At 38.7% G+C, this 22,151-nt stretch overlaps 1 protein-coding gene across 1 annotated transcript in view; it reads left to right on the forward strand.

Moving 5' to 3' along the window:
- Positions 1 to 22,151, forward strand: part of SYT10 (synaptotagmin 10) — a 114,425-nt gene that overhangs the window by 87,720 nt on the left and 4,554 nt on the right. The window contains exons 4-5 of the mRNA XM_005680681.3: positions 3,216 to 3,336; positions 18,549 to 18,720. Of these exons, the coding sequence (XP_005680738.1) occupies positions 3,216 to 3,336; positions 18,549 to 18,720 (293 nt within the window). The remainder of the gene's footprint in view (positions 1 to 3,215; positions 3,337 to 18,548; positions 18,721 to 22,151) is intronic.

Here is a 22,151-nt window from a genome sequence, read left to right on the forward strand (position 1 = left end):
CATGTCCAGTTCTAACTGTTGCTTCTTGACCTGCATACAGATTTCTCAGGAGGCAGGTAAGGTGCTCTTTTATTCCCATCTCTTTAAAAATTTTCCTCATTTATTTTGATCCACACTATCAAAGACTTCCCTGGTGGCTCAGATGGTAAAGCGTCTGCCTACAATGCGGGAGACATGGGTTCGATCCCTGGGTTGGAAAGATCTCCTGGAGAAGGAAACGGCAGCCCACTCCAGTACTCTTGCCTGGAAAATTCCACGGATGGAGGAGCCTGGTAGGCTACAGTCCACGGGATCACAAAGAGTCGGATACGACTGAGCGACTTCAATTCAATGTCAAAGGTTTTAGCATAATCAATGAAGCAGAAGATGTTTTTCTGGAACTTTCAATTTTTCAGTGATTCGGTAGATGTTGACAATTTGATCCCTGGTTCCTTTGCCTTTTCTAAATCCAACTTGAACAGCTGGAAGTTCTCGGTTCATGTACTGTTGAAACCTAGCTTGAAGAATTTTGAGCATTACTTTGCTATCATGTGAAATGAGTGCAATTGTGTGGTAGTATGAACATTCTTTGGGATTGGATTGAAAACTGACCTTTTCCAGTCCTATGGCCACTTCTGAGTTTTCCAAATTTGCTGGCATATTGAGTACAGCAGTTTAACAGCACTTTAATTTTTTACCAGCTTTCAACAAAAAGCACTTACTCTGATTGATAGTTCCTGGGAGGCCAAACATCCAGAAGAGGAAAGAAGGATGGGCTATAGACAAAGAATTTTAACCCATTAACTGAGCCTAAAGAAATTCTTGGGAAAACAGAGAATAAGTAAAGAATCAGATAAATAAGTTCAGACTTATTTTATCAGCTGTTTATAGTCTTATACACTGACTTTCTCCTCAGCTGAGATCTTCGAGGGCAGAATCATGCAGAATCTTTTAGTATCTACAGCACCTGCCACTGTACCTAACAAATAATGCTCAATATTTTCTTGGTAGTGAAAAGAATGAGTCCTGTAGGAGGTTGTATCTTCCTGTTTTCCTCAGGCTTCTCCTTTTAGATCTTTCTTGCTATTTTAAGTGTGCAGCAAACAACCCAGAGGAGAGCCATTTGGATATACTTTTGTTTTTAAATAATTATTTTCTTAGTCTTTTAAAAAAATACTAATTCTTCTATTTATTTTTTTCACTTATCCAATATTTCTGAGCACCTGATATGTGTTAAGACATTGCTCCATGTGATAGCAATACAGCAATGAACAGAACAGCATGCCTTATCATATGCCAGACACTTTGTTAAATGCCTTGGACTTTATTTACATTATCTCAATTACTGATTAAAACCCCTGTGGGGAGGATATTTTCTTCAATCTGAAAATGAAATTTCTGAGATTCAAAGCTTAATTAGATTTCCTAGGATCTCACAGCTCAGAAGGAGAAAATAGGAGTCAATGCAACTTTAGCTGACTCTAATATTTATGCTCTTAATTGCTAGGCCTGATGGTTCAGATGGTAAAGAATCTGCCTGCAATGCAGGAACCCCAGGTTCTGTCCTTGGGTCAGGAAGATCCGCTGGAGAAGTGAATGGCTATCCACTCCATATTCTTGCCTGGATAATTCCATGAACTGAGGAGCCTGGTTGGCTACTGTGCACAGTCCATGGGGTAGAAAAGAGTCAGACATGACTGAGCAACTAACACTAATTCTAGACCATGAATAAAGAAATGGTAATTACATAGATCAGAACTTGAATTGTAGGAATTAGTCCAATAAATGTTAATAGTATTTCATGAAAATTTTTTAAGAACCAAGTTTTATGAACTTGAATGAATAGCAACCTGTTCTTCCCCATATTAAATCTTCCACAGATCTTCTTACCAGGAGTAATTCAATTTAAGTCCTGTAAACAACTCTTTGAGAAGCATGCAGAATGTGCATTGTTCACACTCATTTTCATTTGTCTACCATCTATGCAGACTTTGACAGCAAATTTATCTATACCAGGATACTATGGACAGTTTTACTTTACAAATGAAGCAAAGCTGTTCAGATTTTTATCCAGATTAATTAATAGTATTTTCATTCCTTCAAAAACTGCACTGAAAGTCAGCCATGTACCTTCATTAGGTTACAAAAATAAAATAGATAAGAACTATATTCCCTTAGACCTTACATATGGGAGTTGGGGAAATGAAAATGAATTTAAAAGATAATTCTGATGATGCTTAGTGGTGTGAAAATATGTGAAGAATCTGTGAGTAGGGTGGGTATAGGATAGGAAGGAGGAAGCCCTCACTGAAGAGATTTATTTTTTGAGCTAAGCCCTACATGGTGAGCTGAGTCAGCCATGTAAGGTTATGGGAGAGAAAAAGAAAATGCAAAAGTCAAAAGCACAAACATCATCTGATGAATAACTGAGAAAAAGGCTTTTGGCCTACGTGAGAGTGAACTGAGGAAGGGACAAGAGATTAACAGAGTGATACATGAGACCATACCACATGGGGCGTATGTGTATGACTTTGTAATACATTATCTAAACAAAGACATATTTAATAATAGAGATATTCTTAATAATTATACCAGGACAAAAGGTATTAATATGGAATTTCCTAGATATACCAGCTGTTTAGATGATTTTAAGCAGGAAAGTGAGATAATGTGATTTGCATTTCATAAGTCACCACACTGACTGCTTCTGATTAATCTTTGCAGTAATCCTGATAAGAAGTGAAAGTGGCATCCATGAGATTAATAGTAATAGAGCTACAAAGAATGTCAGTAATTTCAGATAAGTTTTATAGATAATGTAGACAAGATGTGGGTTGGATGTTTTAGGGGTGAGATAAAAAGAATAAAAGTAAGTGCTAAGTTTTTAACTGCAACCTCTAGATGAATTAAGGTACCATTTCCTGATTTTGGGAAGATGACAGAGGAATTGGTTTTAGTAAATGTTTGCAAGTAAGTAGAACCAGCAGTCTGATTCTGACTGTATTAAGTTTGAGATTCTGGTTAGAAATACAAGTAGATATATCAAAATACCACCTGGGATATACTCTCTTTTCTTATCTGTTTATTAGAGCATTTTTGCATTGTAACATATATCCTCAATAAAACGATTTAAAATGGGATTCAAATAGTCCATTAAAGTGATTTTTTTACTCAGCAGTAATTTTTTTTCACTATCTGGTATTTTAAATTGCTAATGTTACTTATTTCCTTTCTAGGAAAGTATAGATCTGGGTGAAATCATGTTTTCCCTTTGTTATTTGCCAACTGCTGGACGTATGACATTGACAGTCATCAAGTGCAGAAACCTGAAGGCTATGGATATCACTGGCTCATCAGGTATGCTCACAATTGGCTAATGGGGACATTCCCAAACAAACATGCCGTATAGCTGAAATTATGAATGGCTACTGAATTATTAAGTTCATTTGTCTGCTGTGGGGCACTATGTGCGAAGTCGCTTCAGTTGTGTCCAACTCTGCGAACCTATGGACTGTAGCCCGCCAGGCTCCTCTGTCCATGGGATTCTCCAGGCAAGAATACTGGAGTAGGTGCCATTTTCTTCTCCAGGGGATCTTCCCAACCCAGCGATTGAACCAGTGTCTCTATGTCTCTTGCATTGGGAGGTGTGTTCTTTACCACTAGCACCACCTGGGAAGCCTTGGGGCACTATGAAAGTAGAAAAAGAGATTACCAACTAAAATGTTCTAAACATCTCTTTAGTTTACATTATCACTATGGCATTTTTGAAAGGTATTATCAAGTAGATAGCCTTTGAACTTGGGTTTATATTTTAATTTCTTTCTCTCCTGATTTAGTTCTTTCACAAAAAATGTGTAACTTACCATACACTTCGGGGCTTCCCTTGTGGCTCAGCTGGTAAAGAATCCACCTGCAATGCGGGAGATCTGGGTTCGATCCCTGGGTTGGGAAGATCCTCTGGAGAAGGGAAAGGCTACCCACTCCAGTATTCTGGCCTGAAGAATTCCATGGACAAAGGAGCATGGAGGGTTATAGTCCATGGGGTCACAAAGAGTCGAGCACAACTGAAGTGACTGAGCATGCATGCATGCAGGAACAGAGAGATATAATAAAGTAAATGAACATGACTTAAAGTTTCTTAAAAACAGTGGAGGAAGTTTCTCTTGTTCTAGATTTGATAAAGAGGTAAAACCCCATCATTCTCTTTAATCCCTTCATTTAAATCAATACAGTTCTGGAGAGTTATTTGTAAGTTAATAGGGAACTTTGGCAATGATAAGGAAAAAATGATAAGGACAGAGTAGGGAGGTCAATAGCATTTCTTGAATTAAATAAATAATAAATAGTAATGCAGATTTACTAAAAGATGACATGGGGAGTGCAATCTATAACCTTTTGGTTCTTCAGAACAAAATAAACTAAATTTGCAACACAAAAATATTAAGGACTCCTCCAAATAAAATAAATAAATTTATATTAAAAAATAAAAATAAAAAAATAAAAACAAAACAAAACAGAAAAAGAACTCTAAAGTAGAAAGGATTCCAGGAAAAATTAACTGAATAAAAAATGATGTACAAGCATAAATATGGATATCATGCTCCTTTCGATATAAGAATGTGTAATATTAGAATATATACCATGTTGCTAATATTTGCATAAAGAAATACTTGAGTGATATACAAAAACTGAGGGGTGGAGAAGTATGGGAAAAGATGGGAAGGAGACTTCTCATTGCATGTCTTTCTCTGTCTCATCTTTTAAAATTTGTTATGAATTTTTATTCATTTTAAAAAATTTATAGTGCATAGTTGAAATGTAAAGATAGAAAGAAAGGAAATTAATTCTACATTCATTTTGGTGAAAAAGTCTTAAGTAAACAAATGTGGAAGAACTTAAGATAAACAATGTATTCTGCAAATTATTGTTTATTTTGCTCTTTCTACCATGTATTGAAAAAGAACCAAATTTCCAGACAAGCAAACAGCAAAGTTGTAATTAAGTTCAAGAATATTTTTTATTTAAATGAAGCTGCTCATCAGGGGAGTGCATGCTTTGAGAACATCACCTCATTAAGTCTCACAACAGCCTTGTGAATCAAGTAAGGAACCAGAAAATTATCTTTATCACTAATAGAGAAATGTCACCAGAGACATGATGGGGGTAGTAAATGATAAAATGGGCCTCATTCTCACTGTTAATAAGAGGCTTAGGCCTGGGGCTGATACCACAAAAGTGAATTTCTTCCTTAGAACATAGTTCCATTATAAAAAATTGAAAAATATATAGGAATATTTCTATTTTGCAAATAAGTTCATTTATATAATTTTTAGATTTGCATATAAGCAATACCATGCAGTATTTTTCTTTCTCTATCTGACTGATTTAACTCAGTATGACTTCTCTAGGTCCATCCATGTTACTGTGATGGCAATATTTCATTCTCTTTTAATAGCTGAATAATACTCCATCGTGTATGTGTGTGTCAGTTCAGTTCAGTCACTCAGTCGTGTCCGACTCTTTGCAACCCCGTGAATTGCAGCACGCCAGGCCTCCCTGTCCATCACCAACACCCGGAGTTCACTCAGACTCACATCTATCGAGTCAGTGATGCCATCCAGCCATCTCATACTCTGTCGTCCCCTTCTCCTCCTGCCCCCAATCCCTCCCAGCATCAGAGTCTTTTCCAATGAGTCAGTTCTTTGCATGAGGTGGCCAAAGTACTGGAATTTCAGCTTTAGGCTCATTCCTTCCAAAGAAATCCCAGGGCTGATCTCCTTCAGAATGGACTGGTTGGATCTCCTTGCAGTCCAAGGGACTCTCAAGAGTCTTCTCCAACACCACAGTTCAAAAGCATCAATTCTTTAGCACTCAGCCTTCTTCACAGTCCAACTCTCACATCCATACATGACCACAGGGAAAACCATAGCCTTAACTAGATGGACCTTAGTCAGCAAGGTATTGTCTCTGCTTTTAAATATACTATCTAGGTTGGTCATAACTTTTCTTCCAAGGAGTAAATGTCTTTTAACTTCATGGCTGCAATCACCATCTGCAGTGATTTTGGAGCCCCCAAGAATTAAGTCTGACACTGTTTCCACTGTTTCCCCATCTATTTGCCATGAAGTGATGGGACTAGATGCCATGATCGTTTTCTGAATGTTGAGCTTTAGGCCAACTTTTTCACTCTCCACTTTCACTTTCATCAAGAGGCTTTTTAGTTCCTCTTCATTTTCTGCCATAAGGGTGGTGTCATCTGCATATCTGAGGTTATTGATATTTCTCCCAGCAATCTTGATTCCAGCTTGTGTTTCTTCCAGTCCAGCGTTTCTCATGATGTACTCTGCATATAAGTTGAATAAGCAGGGTGACAATATACAGCCTTGATGTACTCCTTTTCCTATTTGGAATCAGTCTGTTGTTCCACGTCCAGTTCTAACTGCTGCTTCCTGACCTGCATACAGATTTCTCAAGAGGCAGGTCAGGTGGTCTGGTATTCCCATCTCTTGAAGAATTTTCCACAGTTTATTGTGATCCACACAGTCAAAGGCTTTGGCATAGTCAATAAAGCAGAAATAGATGTTTTTCTGGAACTCTCTTGCTTTTTTGATGATTCAGTGGATGTTGGCAATTTGATCTCTGGTTCCTCTGCCTTTTCTAAAACCAGCCTGAACATCAGGAAGTTCATGGTTCACGTATTGCTGAAGCCTGGCTTGGAGAATTTTGAGCATTACTTTAGCATGTGAGATGAGTGCAATTGTGCAGTAGTTTGAGCATTCTTTGGCATTGTCTTTCTTTGGGATTGGAATGAAAACTGACTTTTCCAGTCCTGTGGCCACTGCTGAGTTTTCCAAATTTGCTGGCATATTGAGTGCAGCTTTTCACAGCGTCATTTCTCAGGATTTGAAACACCTCAACTGGAATTCCATCTCCTCCACTAGCTTTGTTCATAGCGATGCTTTCCAAGGCCCACTTGACTTCACATTCCAGATTAGTGATCACACCATCATGATTATCTGGGTCGTGAAGATCTTTTTTGTACAGTTCTTCTGTGTATTCTTGCCACCTCTTCTTAATATCTTCTGCTTCTGTTAGGTCTATACCATTTCTGTCCTTTATCGAGCCCATCTTTGCATGAAATGTTCCCTTGGTATCTCTAATTTTCTTGAAGAGATCTCTATTCTTTCCCATTCTGTTGTTTTCCTCTATTTCTTTGCATTGATCACTGAAGAAGGCTTTCTTATCTCTTGCTATTCTCTGGAACTCTGCATTCACATGCTTATATCTTTCCTTTTCTCCTTTGCTTTTCGCCTCTCTTTTCACAGCTATTTGAAAGGCCTCCCCAGACAGCCATTTTGCTTTTTTGCATTTCTTTACCATGGGGATGGTCTTGATTCCTGTCTCCTGTACAGTGTCATGAACCTCATTCCATAGTTCATCAGGCACTCTATCTATCAGATCTCGGCCCTTAAATCTATTTCTCACTTCCACTGTTTAATCATAAGGTATTTGATTTAGGTCATACCTGAATGGTCTAGTGGTTTTCCCTATTTTCTTCAATTTCAGTCTGGATTTGGTGATAAGGAGTTCATGATCTGAGCCACAGTCAGCTCCTGGTCTTGTTTTTGTTGACTGTATAGAGCTTCTCCATCTTTGGCTGCAAAGAATATAATCAATCTGATTTCAGTGTTGACCATCTGGTGATGTCCATGTGTAGAGTCTTCTCTTGCATTGTTGGAATAGGGTGTTTGCTATGACCAGTGCATTTTTTGGCAAAACTCTATTAGTCTTTGCCCTGCTTCATTCCTCATTCCAAGGTCAAATTTGCCCGTTACTTCAGGTGTTTCTTGATTTCCTACTTTTGCATTCCAGTCCCCTATAATGAAAAGGACATCTTTTTTGGGTGTTTGTTAGTTCTAAAAGGTCTTGTAGGTCTTCATAAAACCGTTCAACTTTAGGTTCTTCAGTGTTACTGGTTGGGGCATAGACTTGGATAACTGTGATATTGAATGGTTTGCCTTGGAGACAAAGAGAGATCATTCTGTCATTATATATATATATACCACATCTTCTTTATCCATTCCACTATCAATGGACATTTAAGTTGCTTCCATGTCTTGGTTATTGTAAAACAGCGTTGCAGTGAACATTGGGATACACGTATACATTCAGACTATATTTTTCTCTGGGTATATGCCCAGGAATGGGATTGCAGTGTCATATGGTAGCTATATTTTTAGTTTTTGAAGTGAAGTGAAGTGTTAGTTGCTCAGTTGTGCCTGACTCTTTGTGACCCCATGGACTATAGCCTTCCAGGGTCCTCTGTCCATGGGATTTTCCAGGTGAGAATACTGGAATTCTTAAGGGAAAAAGAGAATGGGTAGACACTCCCTTCTCCAGGGGATCCTCCTAACCCATGGATCAAACCTGTGTCTCCAGCATGGTGGGCAGATTCTTTACTGTCTGAGCCACTAAGGAAGACCCAGTTTTTGAAGAAACCTTCATAGTGGCTATATCAATTTACATTTCCACCAACAGATTAGGAAGATTCCCTTCTTTCCACACCCTCTCCAGCCTATATGTTTTGACTTTTTTTGATAATAGCAATTCTGACCTGTGTGAGGTGATATCTTATTATAGTTTTGAATTGTATTTCTCTAAGTAATTAGCAATGTTGAGCATCTTTTCATATGCCTTCTGGCCATCTATATGTCTTCTTTGGAGAAATGTCTAGATCTTCAGCCCATTTTTTGATTCAGTTGTATTTTATAATTTTTATTTATTTCTTTATTATCTATATTTTTGCTGTGTTGGGTCTTTGTTGCTGCATGTGCTTGTCTCTAGCTGAGGTGTACGGGAGCTACTCTGCAGAGGCCATTTGGGTTTCTCAATGTTGTGGCTTCTATTGTTGTGGAGCACGGGCTCTAGGGCTCATGGGCTTCAGTAGTTGCTGCATGTGGGCTCAGTAGCTGTGGCTCCTGGGCTCTTGAATGTATAGGCTTAAGAGTAGTTGTGGCTTGTGGGCTTAGTTGCTCCATGGAAGTGGGATCTTCCCAGATCAGGGACGGACCCTATATCTCCTGCATTGGCAGGTGTATTCTTTACTACTGAGCAACCAGGGAAGCCCTGGGTTGTTTGTTTTGATGATGTTAAGCTGCATGCGCTGTTTGTAAATATTGAAAACAAACCCCTTGTCAGTCACATTGTTTGTAAATATTTTCTCCCTTTCTGTGGATTGTCTTTTAGTTTTGTTTATTGTTTCCTTTGCTATGCAAAAGCTTTTGAGTTTAATTAAGTCCCATTTGTTTATTTTTGCTTTTATTTCCAGTACTGTGAGAGACAGATAAAAAAAAATGTTGTTGCGATTTATGTCAGAGTCTTCTGCCTATGTCTTACTGTAAGAGGTTTTTTTTTTTTAAATTTATTTATTTATTTTAATTGGAGGCTAATTACTTTATAATATTGTAGTGGTTTTTGCCATACATTGACATGAATCATCCCTGGGAGCTCTTAGAGTTTTATAGTGTCTGGTCTCACATTTAGGCCTTTAATCCATTTTGAGCTTATTTTTGTGTATGCTGCTAAAGAATGTTCTAATTTCATTTTTCAAACATATAGCTGTCTAGTTTTCCCAGCACCATTTATTGAAGGGACTATCTTACCTCCATTGCTTCATTGTTTAGTTTTTCCCCTTTTGTTATAGATTAATTGACCATAGGTGCATGGGTTTATTTCTGGGTTTTCCATCCTGTTCCATTGATCAATATTTCTATTTAGACAAACTCATAGAGTTAGAGAACAAACTTATGGTTACCAGGGGGAATGGGTTGGGGGAAGGAATAGCCAGGGATTAGGGGACTGCTATTGATAATACAACCTGGGCTTCCCTCATAGCTAAGTCAGTAAAGAATCTGCCTGCAATTCAGGAGATCCAGTGTTCAATTCCTGGTCAGGAAGATCCTCTAGAGAAGGAAATGGCAACCCATTCCAGTATTCTTGCCTGGAGAATCCCATGGACAGAGGAGCCTGGCGGCTACAGTCTATGGGGTCGCAAGAGTCAGACATGCCTTAGCAACTAAACCACCACCACACCCTGCTATATTTAAAATGGATAACCAACATGCACCTACTCTATAGGGAAGATAACTCTGCTCAATACTGTAACAGCCTAAATGGGAAAAGAATTAGAAAAAGAATGAAGTGAAGTGAAGTGAAGTCGCTCGGTCGTGTCTGACTCTTTGTGACCCGATGGACTGTAGCCCACCAGGCTCCTTGGTCCATGGGATTTTTCAGGCATGAATACTGGAGTGGGTTGCCATTTCTTTCTCCAGGGGATATTCCCGACCCAGGGATCGAACCCAGGTCTCCCACATTGTAGCAGACGCTTTATCATCTGAGCTACCAGGGAAGCCCAGAAAAAGAATAGATGCATGTGTATGTATAACTGAACCACTTTGCTGTAAACCTAAAACTAACACAACATTGTTAATCAACTCTGTATGTGTGTTTGTTAGTCACTCAGCTGAGTTTGACAACTGTATGCCAATATAAAATTAAAAGCTAAAAAAAATACAAACAGTCATTGAATATTTCCCTTTTACCTTGTTTTCCTCTATATACCTTATTTCCAGCCACAAAATATGTTTTGGCCCCTTGGTATAAATGCTTATGAAATATACAGATACATTTTTCTAGAATCTAAAAAACATTCATTTCATTCATTTACCGAAATAAATTAATGTCACATTTTTGGCTTATTCTAAGGAAATAAGATCTATTATTACATTGATAGAGTCAAAAAAACTGTGGTGCTATAATTGGAGGGTTCAGTTCAGTTCAGTTCAGTCGCTCAGTCGTGTCCGAGTCTTTGCGACCCCATGAATCGCAGCACGCCAGGCCTCCCTGTCCATCACCATCTCCCGGAGTTCACTCAGACTCATGTCCATCAAGTCCATGATGCCATCCAGCCATCTCATCCTCGGTCGTCCCCTTCTTCTCCTGCCCCCAATCCCTCCCAGCATCAGAGTCTTTTCCAAAATTGGAGGGTAACTATAATAATAATTAAAAAAAAGAACAAATGAAAATAGAATAGACAGTTTTACCACATAGCAAACTCATCCCAAGGCCTATATCCTCTTCCAAAACCATGCTTCCTTTTTATAAAACGGTACAAAAAGCAAACTCTTAATAAATATTATATCAGTTCAGTTCAGTTCAGTCGCTCAGTCCTGTCTGACTCTTTGTGACCCCATGGATTGCTGCAAGCCAGGCTTCCCAGTCCATCACCAACTCCCCAAACTTGCTCAAACTCATGTATATTGAGTCAATGATGCCATCCAACCCTCTCATTCTCTGTCGCCCCCTTCTCCTCCTGCTTTCAATCTTTCCCACCATCAGGGTCTTTTCCAAGGAGTCAGTTCTTCCCATTAGCTGGCCAAAGAATTTGAGCTTCAGCTTCAGTCATTTCAATGACTATTGAGGACTGATTTCTTTTAGGATTGACTGGTTGGATCTCTTTGCAGTCCAAGGGACTCTCAAGAGTCTTCTCCAACACCACAGTTCAAAAGCATCAATTCAATGCTCAGCTTTCGTTATGGTCCAACTCTCATATCCATACATGACTACTGGAAAAAACATAGCTTTCACTAGACAGACTTTGTCAGCAAAGTAATGTTTCTGCTTTTTAATATCCTGTCTAGGTTGGTTATAGCTTTTCTTCCAAGGAGTAAGTGTCTTTTAATTTCATGGCTGCAGTCACCATCTCAGTGATTTTGGAGCCTAAGAAAATAAAGTCTGTCACTGTTTCCATTGCTTCCCCATCTATTTGCTATGAAGTGATGGGACCAGATGCCATGATCTTAGTTGTTTTTTTTTTTTTTTTAATGTTTTGGAGAAATAACTCCAGAAAGAATGAAGAGACAGAGCCAAAATGAAAACAGTGCCCAGTTGTGGATGTGACCAGTGATGGAAGTAAAGTCTGATGCTGTAAAGAACAATATTGCATAGGAAACTTGAATGTTAGGTCCATGAATCAAGGTAAATTGGAAGTGGTAAAGCAAGAGATGGCAAGAGTGAACATCATGATTTTAGGAATCAGTGAACTAAAATGGAATGGAATGGGCAAAATTAATTCAGGTGACCATTATATCTACTACTGTGGGCCACTATATCTACTACTATTCTTCTAAGAATCCCTTAGAAGAAATGGAGTAGCCCTCATAGTCAACGAAAGTCCGAAGTGCAGCACTTGGGTGCAATCTCAAAAGGATAGAATGATCTCTGTTCATTTCCAAGGTAAACAATTCAATATCAGAGTAATCCAAGAGTGTGTCCCAACCACTACTGCCAGATAAGCTGGCATTCATTGTTCTATAAAAACTTACAAGACCTTCTAGAACTAACATCCAAAAAAGTTGTCCTTTTCGTCATAGGGGACTGGAATGCAAAAGTAGGAAGTCAAAAGAAACTGAAAGAAAGTGAAAGTGAAAGTGAAGTCACTCAGTTGTGTCTGACTCTTTGTGACCCCATGGGCTGTAGTCTACCAAGCTCCTCTGTCCATGGGATTCTCCAGGCAAGGATACAGGAGTGGGTTGCCATTTCCCTCTCCAGGGGATCTTCCTGACCCAGGGATCGTACCCGAGTTTCCCACATTGGAGGCAGACACTTTAACCTCTGAGCCACCAGGGAAGCCCAGGAAGTCAAGAGAAACCTCTAGTAACAGGTAAGTTAAGGCTAACAGAGTTTTGCCAAGATAATGCAATGCTCATAGCAAACACCCTCTTCCAACCACACAAGAAATGACTCTACACATGGACATCACCAGATGGTCAATATCGAAATGAGATTGATTATTTTCTTTGCAACTGAAGATGGAGAAGCTCTAAACAGTCAGCAAAAACAAGACTAGGAGCTGACTGTGACTCAGATCATGAACTCCTTATTGCAAATATTGTATGATTTTCTGTAATATTGTGGCATTTTTTCTACTTAAGGTGATAGGAGTTAAGAGTGGAGATCAATCAGCTAGGGTAGAACTTGTTACCAATTATTTGTCTTCTTTGGCCCATAAAAATATAGCCTAAATGAAATTTTCTCTTCCCTATTGGCATCATACAGACAATACATTTGAGGAAACTTCCTTGAGAATATATATAAACCAAATATTACCTTTTTTCATTTTATATGGCTGAGCATTTAATAAATGCTTTGTAGTAATCATTCCTTCAATCCAAACTCTTTATCAAGCATGATGACTGAAACAGAACCTCTAAATTTAGTGCCTTTTCCAACAATTCAAGATAGTCCTAACAAGTATAGTTTTGCTAATTTCAATTCATTGTGATTATACATACTTATCTAGATACAATGTTGCTATTTCATAAATTTTAGTCTTCTAATTCTAAATCACTTTGAAGGAAATAAATACAATTTTTCCTATTGGGATTATATTCCTTAGATATCTCTTACAATAAAACATGTCCTCAAATAACTAAAAGACACATTATAATTTAGACTGGTTCTTGGTAAAATAGTGGGTTTTCTCTGTTGTATTAAACACAGTGATCAGCGAATTCTTTTCTAGCTCATTCAATAAGAAGTCTTATTCTGTTGCCCCCAGTTATGCTGTTTAATTATAAAACTAGTAATACAATAGGACATCAGTCAGTCAGTTCAGTTGTTCAGTCATGTCCAACTCTTTGGGACCCCATGGACTGCAGCATGCCAGGCTTCCCTGTCCATCACCAACAATGGAGTTTGCTCAAACTCATGTATATTGAGTTAATGAGGCCATCCAACCATCTCATCCTCTGTCATCCCCTTCTGCTCCTACCTTCAATCTTTCCCAGCGTCAAGGTCTTTCTAACAAGTCAGTTCTTCCCATCAGTGACTAAAGTATTGGAGCTTCAGCCTCAGCATCAGTCCTTCCAATGAATATTCAGGACTTATTTCTTTCAGGATAGACAGGATGGATCTCCTTGCAATCCAAGGGACTCTCAAGAGTCTTCTCCAGCACCACAGTTCAAAAACATCAATTCTTTGGTGCTCAGCTTTCCTTATAGTCCAACTTTCACATCCATATGTGACTACTGGAAAAACCATAGCTTCGACTAGACAGACCTTTGTCGGCAAAGCAATGTCTCTGCTTTTAAATATGCTGTCTATGTTGTTCATAGCTTTTCTTCCATGGAGAAAGTGTCTTTGAATTTCATGGCTGCAGTGATTTTGTAGCCCCCCGAAATAAAGTCTGACACTGTTTCCAATGTTCCCCCATCTATTTGCTGTGAAGTGATGGGACCAGATGCCATGATTTTTGTTTCTTCTATGTTGAGTTTTAAGTCAGCTTTTTCACTCTCCTCTTTCACTTTCATCAAGAGGCTCTTTAGTTTCTCTTCACTCTGCCATGAGGGTGGTGTCATCTGCATATCTGAGGTTATTGATATTTCTCCTGGCAATCTTGATTCCAGATTGTGCTTCATCCAGCCCAGCATTTCACATGATGTACTCTGCATATAAGTTAAATAAGCAGCATGACAATATACAGCCTTGATGTCCTCCTTTCCCAATTTGGAACCAGTCTTTTGTTCCATGTTCGATTCCAACTGTTGCTTCTTGACCTCCATACAGATTTGGGAGGTGGCAGATAAATTGGTCTGGTATTCCCATCTCTTAGAATTTTCCACTGTTTATTATGATCCATACAGTCAAAGGCTTTGGCATAGTCAATAAAGCAGAAGTAGATGTTTTTCTGGAACTTCCTTGCTTTTTGGATAATCCAGTGGATGTTGGCAATTTGATTTCCAGTTCCTCTGTCTTTTCAAAGTCCAGCTTAAACATCTGGAAGTTCTCAGTTCATGTACTGCTGAAGTCTGGCTTGTAGAATTTTGAGCATCACTTTGCTAGCACATGGGATGACTGCAATGGTGCAATAGTTTAAACAATCTTTGACGTTGCCTTTCTTTGGGATTGGAATGAAAACTGACCTTTTCCAGTCCTGTGGCCACTGCTGAGTTTTCCAAATTTGCTGGCATGCTGAGTGCAGCACTTTCACAGCATCATCTTTTAGGATTTGAAGTATCTCAACTGTAGTTCCATCACCTCCACTAGCTTTGTTCATTGTGATGCTTCCTCAGGCCTACTTTACTTCTCAATCCAGGATATATGGCTCTAGGTCAGTGATCATACCATTGTGGTTACCCTGGTCACTAAGATCTTTTTTGTATAGTTCTTCTGTGTATTCCTGCCACCTCTTAATATCTTCTGCTTCTGTTAGGTCATTAACTTTTCTGTCCTTTGCTGTGCCCATTTTTGCATGAAATGTTCCCTTGGTGTCTCTAATTTTCTTTAAGAGATAGCTAGTCTTTTACATTCTATTGTTTTCCTCTATTTCTTTGCATTGATCACTGGGAAAGGCTTTCTTATCTCTCCTTGTTATTTTTTGGAACTCTGTATTTAAATGGGTATATCTCCTTTTCTCCTTTGCCTTTAGCTTCTCTTTTTCTCTTAGCAATTTGTAAAGTCTTCTCAGGCAACCATTTTGCCTTTATTTTTCTTGAGGATGGTCCCAAGAAAAATGGTCTCAAGAGGATGGTCTCTTCTCTACAATGTCATGAACCTCTGTCCACAGTTTTCCATGTACTCTGTGTATAAGATTTAATCCCTTGAACTGTTTGTCACATCCACTGTATAATTAAGAGATTTGATTTAGGTCATACCTGAATGATCTAGTGGTTTTCCCTACTTTCTTCAGTTTTAGCCTAAATTTTGTAATAAGGATTTCATGATCTGAGCCACAGAAGATTGTTTTTGCTGACTGTATACAGCTTTTCTTCAGCTGTAAAGAAAATAATCAATCTCATTTCGATATTGATCATCTGGTGATGTTCATGTGTAGAGTTGCCTCTTGTGTTTTTGAAAGTGGATGTTTGCTATGAGCAGTGTGTTATCTTGGCAAAACTCTGTTAGCCTTTGCCCTGCTTCGTTTTGTACTCCAAGACTAAACTTGCCTGTTACTCCAGCTATCTCTTGACTTCCTATTTTTGCATTCCTGTCCCTTATGATGAAAAGTACTTTTTTTTTTTTGATGCTAGTTCTAAAAGATCTTGTAGATCATCATAGAACTGTTCAGCTTCTTTAGCATAAGTTGTTGGACATAGACTTGGGTTATTCTGATATTGAATGATTTGCCTTGTAAATGAATAGAGATCATTCTTTCATTTTTGAAATTGCACACAAGTACTGCATTTCAGACTCTTTTGTTGACTATGAGGGCTACTCCATTGTTTCTAAGCGATTCTTGCCCACAGTAGTAGATATAATAAACATCTGAATTAAATTCACCCATTCTGGTTCATTTTAGTTCACTGATTCATAAAATGTCAATGGTCACTGTTGCCATCTCCTGTTTGACCACTTCCAATTTACCTTGATTCATATACCTAACATTCCAGTTTCCAATGCAATATTGTTTATAGGAAGGCATCAGACATTGCTTCCATCACCAGTCACATTCACATCTGGGCATTGTTTTCACTTTGGCTCTGTCTCTCTATCTTTCTGGAGTTCAGTTCAGTTCAGTTCAGTTCAGTCCAGTCCAGTTCAGTTCAGTCGCTCAGTCGTGTCCGACTCTTTGCGATCCCATGAATCGCAGCACGCCAGTCCTCCCTGTCAATCACCATCTCCCGGAGTTCACTCAGACTCACATCCATCCAGTCGGTGATGCCATCCAGCCATCTCATCCTCTTCGTCCCCTTTTCCTCCTGCCCCCAATCCCTCCCAGCATCAGAGTCTTTTCCAATGAGTCAACTCTTCGCATGAGGTGGCCAAAGTACTGGAGTTTCAGCTTTAGCATCATTTCTTCCAAAGAACACCCAAGGTTGATCTCCTTTAGAATGGACTGGTTGAATCTCCTTGCAGTCCAGGGCACTCTCAAGAGTCTTCTCCAACACCACAGTTCAAAAGCATCAATTCTTTGGCGCTCAGCTTTCTTCAGAGTCCAACTCTCACATCCATACATGACCACTGGAGAAGCCATAGCCTTGACTAGGTGGACCTTTGTTGGCAATGTAATGTCTGTGCTTTTGAATATGCTATCTAGGTTGGTCATAACTTTCTTTCCAAGGAGTAAGCATCTTTTAATTTCATGGCTGCAGTCACCATCTGCAGTGATTTTGGAGCCCCCAAAATAAAGTCTGACACTGTTTCCACTGTTTCCCCATCTATTTCCCATGAAGTGATGGGACCAGATGCCATGATCTTAGTTTTTGGAATGTTGAGCTTAAGCCAACTTTTTCATTCTCATCTTTCACTTTCATCAAGAGGCTTTTTAGTTCCTCTTCACTTTCTGCCATAAGGGTGGTGTCACCTGCATATATGAGGTTATTGATATTTCTCCTGGCAGTCTTGACTCCAGATTGTGCTTCTTCTAGCCCCGCGTTTCTCATGATATACTCTGCATATAAGTTAAATAAGCAGAGTGACAATATACAGCTTTGATGCACTCCTTTTCCTATTTGGAACCAGTCTGTTGTTCCATGTCCAGTTCTGTTGCTTCCTGACCTGCATATAGGTTTCTCAAGAGTTATTTCTCCACTATTCCAGTAGTATATTGGGCTCCTACCTATCTGAGGAGTTCATCTTTCAGTGTCTTATCCTTTTGCCTTTTCATGCTGTTCACGGGGTTCTCAAGGCAAGAATACTGAAGTGGTTTGCCATTCCCTTCTCCAGTGGACCACGTTTTGTCAGATCTCTACACCATGATCCATCCATCTTGGGTGGCCCTACATGGCATGGCTCAAAGTTTCATTTAGTTAGACAAGGCTGTATTCTATGTGATCAGTTTGGTTAGTTTTCTGTGATTGTGGTTTTCATTCTATCTGCTTTCTGATGGAGAAGGATAAGAGGCTTATGAAAGCTTCCTGATGGGAGAGACTGACTGTGGGGGAATCTATTTCTTGTTCTGATAGGTGGTACCATGCTCAGTATATCTTTAATCCAATTTTTTGTTGGTGAGTGGGGCTGTGTTCCCTTCCTGTTGTTTAGCTGAAGGCAAACTATGGTAGAGGTAATGGTGATAATGGAGACTTCCTTCAAAAGAACTTCTGCCTGCACTGTTGTACTCAGTGTCCCTGACTCCACAGCAGGCCACTGTTGACTGATGCTTTCTCCACAGACTCTTGGACACACACATGCAGGTCTGGCTCAGTCTCCTGTGGGGACACTGCTCCTTTCTCTTGGATCCTGGTGGGCACAAGGTGTTGTTTGTGCCCTCCAAGAGTCTCTTTCCCCAGTCCAGCAGAAGTTCTGTAATCAAATCCCACTGGCCTCCAAAGTCAAAGTCCCTGGGAGTTCTCAGTCCTTTTGCCGGATCCCCAGGTTGGGAAATCTTTTGTAGGTCCTAGAACTTTCTTAACAGTGCAAGAATTTCTTTGGTATAATGGAAACTATAGGACATAATATACCATTATAGGACATAATATACCACTTTCCTTATTTAATAAAATTAACCACAGTTTTTATTTATGCTTTGTACTACTATTTGCATTTTATTAAAACTACCTTTCTATTGCTAGATCCTTATGTCAAAGTGTCTCTTATGTGTGAGGGTAGAAGATTAAAAAAGAAGAAGACGACCACGAAGAAAAACACTCTAAACCCTGTGTACAATGAGGCAATTATTTTCGACATCCCTCCAGAGAACGTGGACCAGGTCAGCCTTTCCATTGCAGTCATGGATTATGATAGGTATGTTTATTTTTCTACTCACAGAGTAATTGCTACATTTAGTCATATGTGGACCGAATTCAGCTTTTTGGGTTATTTTCTGCTATAAGAATTTTAATTTAAATTGGAAAATGGAAAAATTATTCATTCAAAATTTACTTTATTCTATGCTATAACATTTCATTTTTCTTTTCCAAAGGACATGATTCTGAAGTTGAAGGACAGGTTACCTGAGTATTGTGACATAATGGGTGTGGAAGTTGTATGGGATACATTATAGGAAACACTTTTGTGAAGTTTTTTTTCTTTTTTTTAAATAGTAACAGCATAAATTACAATCAATGGATTTTGCTTTTCCAAGTGGGCTGGAATATGAATATCATGATGCTTACCTGAGCTCTATCATTAGTTAGCTGTGTAAAGGGCAAGTTTTCTCTTAGATATTCACTTTTCCATTTTTAAAACATTAGTATAATGTGGGATTGTGAACAGTGAGTACTAAGAGTTGAAGGTGAATATTGTCCATATTGTTATTACCTTGAAGGTTTCACACTAATCTTAAATCATTGCTTTATGGATAGTTCTTCTAGCTCACACACTTTGATTACTTCTCCTTTCATAAAATCAATAGGTAACTCCTGAGTAAAGCACTAAATCTTCTTCCTGTTGCAGCACCTACTCCTTTCTTATCTGAAATGTTGCCCCGCTCAGTTTATCTCATTCCATTCATGGTTCACAGCTCTGCTTGAGTCACCACTTCTGCGTCTTTCTTGGCTAACCAATCTCTTCTTCCTCTGAACTTGTGTTCCACTGAAGTTCTTTGCTATATAATTCTTCTTATTGTTTTCTTTTTATATTTATAAGGCTTTCAAAAATGAATCTTGTATATTTAAGCTACAAAATTATCAGCACATAGATAGTGTCTTATTTTGTTCTAGAGATAACACAAGTGGTACAGAATAAACATACATAAATATTCAGAGTGTCCATTTTGTATTATTATGCAAACGGTAGTAGCCAGGACCCTATAACAGAGACATTAAAAATGTATACTCTGGATGACAGCTAGAAAAATGAAGTACTGAAAGATAAGATGATTTGTACTATTAGTTTAAATCACAGTTTATAGAAAAGCCTACACTGTTTAAAGAGAGAGAGAGAAATCTTAAATTTCTAGTTGAAATGGCAAACTCTAAAAATATTACTGTGTTTCTATCATAACCCCTTCTTCCACTTTATCAAAAAATTACTCCCATTGATTTTTCACAGCAAAGACTGTAGGTAGATACAACTGAGCATTTGTCACCCAAATAACTTTAGGGAAGTGGACCCTGAAAATCTGTAAAATGAATTTTGAAAGTTATTTATAAAAATATACTTTTGAGGGGCTTCATTTTTAGGGGAAAGATACTAAGCATCAGTTCAGTTCAGTCACTCAGTCGTGTCTGACTCTTGTGACTCCATGGACTGCAGCACACAGGCTTCCCTGTCCATCATCAACTACCAGAGTTTGCTCAAACTGTGTTTTTTCTTATCTACCTTTTAGTCTGCTAATGACATTAATTCAATAGGTTGTAAACTCTTTGAGGGCAATGACTTGTTTGTTGTTTTATCCCCAGTGTCTAGGAAAAAACCTGTGGCTCCTTTAAGAATCTCAATAAATATTTGTTGCATACTGAGAAAGTGAATAATTGAATTAAGGAATTTATACTCAAGAATCCTGAATATCCTTAATTGTATAACAGTGGACACTATGATTAAATATCATCTTCCAATCCCTTCTGAAATTCAGTCAGTTCAGCTCAGTCGTTCAGCAGTGTCTTATTCTTTGTGACCCCATGGACCACAGCATGCCAGGCTTCCCTGTCCATCACCAACTCCCAGACCTTGCTCAAACTCATGTCCATCGAGTTGGTGATGCCATCCAACCATCTCATCCTCTATTGTCTCCTTCTCCTCCTGCCTTTGAGCCTTCTCAGCATCAGTATCTTTTCTAATGAGTCAGCTCTTCACATCAGGTGGCCAAAGTATTAGAGTTTCAGCTTCAGCATCAGTCTTTCCATATTCAGGACTGATTTCCTTTAGGATGGACTGGTTGGATCTTCTTGCTGTCCAAGGGACTCTCAACACCACAGTTCAAAAGCATCAATTCTTTGGCGCTCAGCTTTCATTATGGTCCAACTTGCACATTCATTCATGACTACTGGAAAAACCATTGCTTCGACTAGACAGACCTTTGTCGGAAAAGTAAGGTCTCTGCTTTTTAATATGCTGTCTAGGTTGTTCATCAGAGAAGGCAATGACACCCCACTCCAGTACTCTTGCCTGGAAAACCCCATGGACAGAGGAGCCTGGTAGGCTGCAGTCCATGGGGTCGCTACGAGTTGGACACGACTGAGTGACTTCACTTTCACTTTTCACTTGCATGCATTGGAGAAGGAAACGGCAACCCACTCCAGTGTTTTTGCCTGCAGAATCCCAGGGACGGGGAGCCTGGTGGGCTGCTGTCTCTGGGGTCGCATGGAGTCGGACACAACTGAAGCGACTTAGCAGCAGTAGCAGCTAGGTTGTTCATAGCTTTTCTTCCAAGGAGCAATTGTCTTCTAATTCCATGGCTGCAGTCACCAGATACAGTGATTTTGGAGCACCCCAAAATAAAGTCTGTCACTGTTTCCATTATTTCCCTATCTATTTGTCATGACATGATGGGACCAGATGCCATGATCTTTAGTTTTTTGAATGTTGAGTTTTAAGCCAGCTTTTTCACTCTCCTCTTTCACTTTCATTAAGAGGCTCTTTGGTTCCTCTTTGCTTTCTGCCATAATACATCAATTAATTACTACATCACTAATTAATTGTACAAGTAATACATCAGTGACAGTGAGAAATGTCCAAAAATCATCTCAAAAATCTCCTTAGAGTTTATGTCAAAATAATGCTAGAAAAAATGCCTTTAACTTGCATTCTGTTCTTGAGAAGCAGCTTACCCCATGTGTGTTTGGGTCAACTCTTTTGATTCAAGTCTTCTATCTCTTACTAAGTGTACAAAGGTAGGCAGGTCCCTTCTGAGTTTTTAACTTCTTTGTCTGCAAAATGAGTTGATAATAATGATATTCATGGTCATGATGTAAAGATTAAGTGAGTCAGTAGATTTAAATTACTTAGAAAAGTGTCTCACACATAATAAGCTCTCAAAAACATTAACTATCATTATTATTTTGATTTATTGTTATGAAAACAAGGCAGGAATAGAAAACAAGAATGTTCCCTATGCTCTGATGCTATGTAGTAAGTTAAATGCCATGGTTCAAAATGTAGCCCTTCCCTGTTTATTTATTATACCAGTGGTAACATTCACTGACATATCATTTAAAATCAATTAATTATGGTCATTTATACAAGCTCATTTATATTGAACTCTTTGTGAGTAATTTATGCATTATTATAAAACA

Source organism: Capra hircus, chromosome 5 (genome assembly GCF_001704415.2).
Source record: "Capra hircus breed San Clemente chromosome 5, ASM170441v1, whole genome shotgun sequence".
NCBI classification, from domain to species: domain Eukaryota; kingdom Metazoa; phylum Chordata; class Mammalia; order Artiodactyla; family Bovidae; genus Capra; species Capra hircus.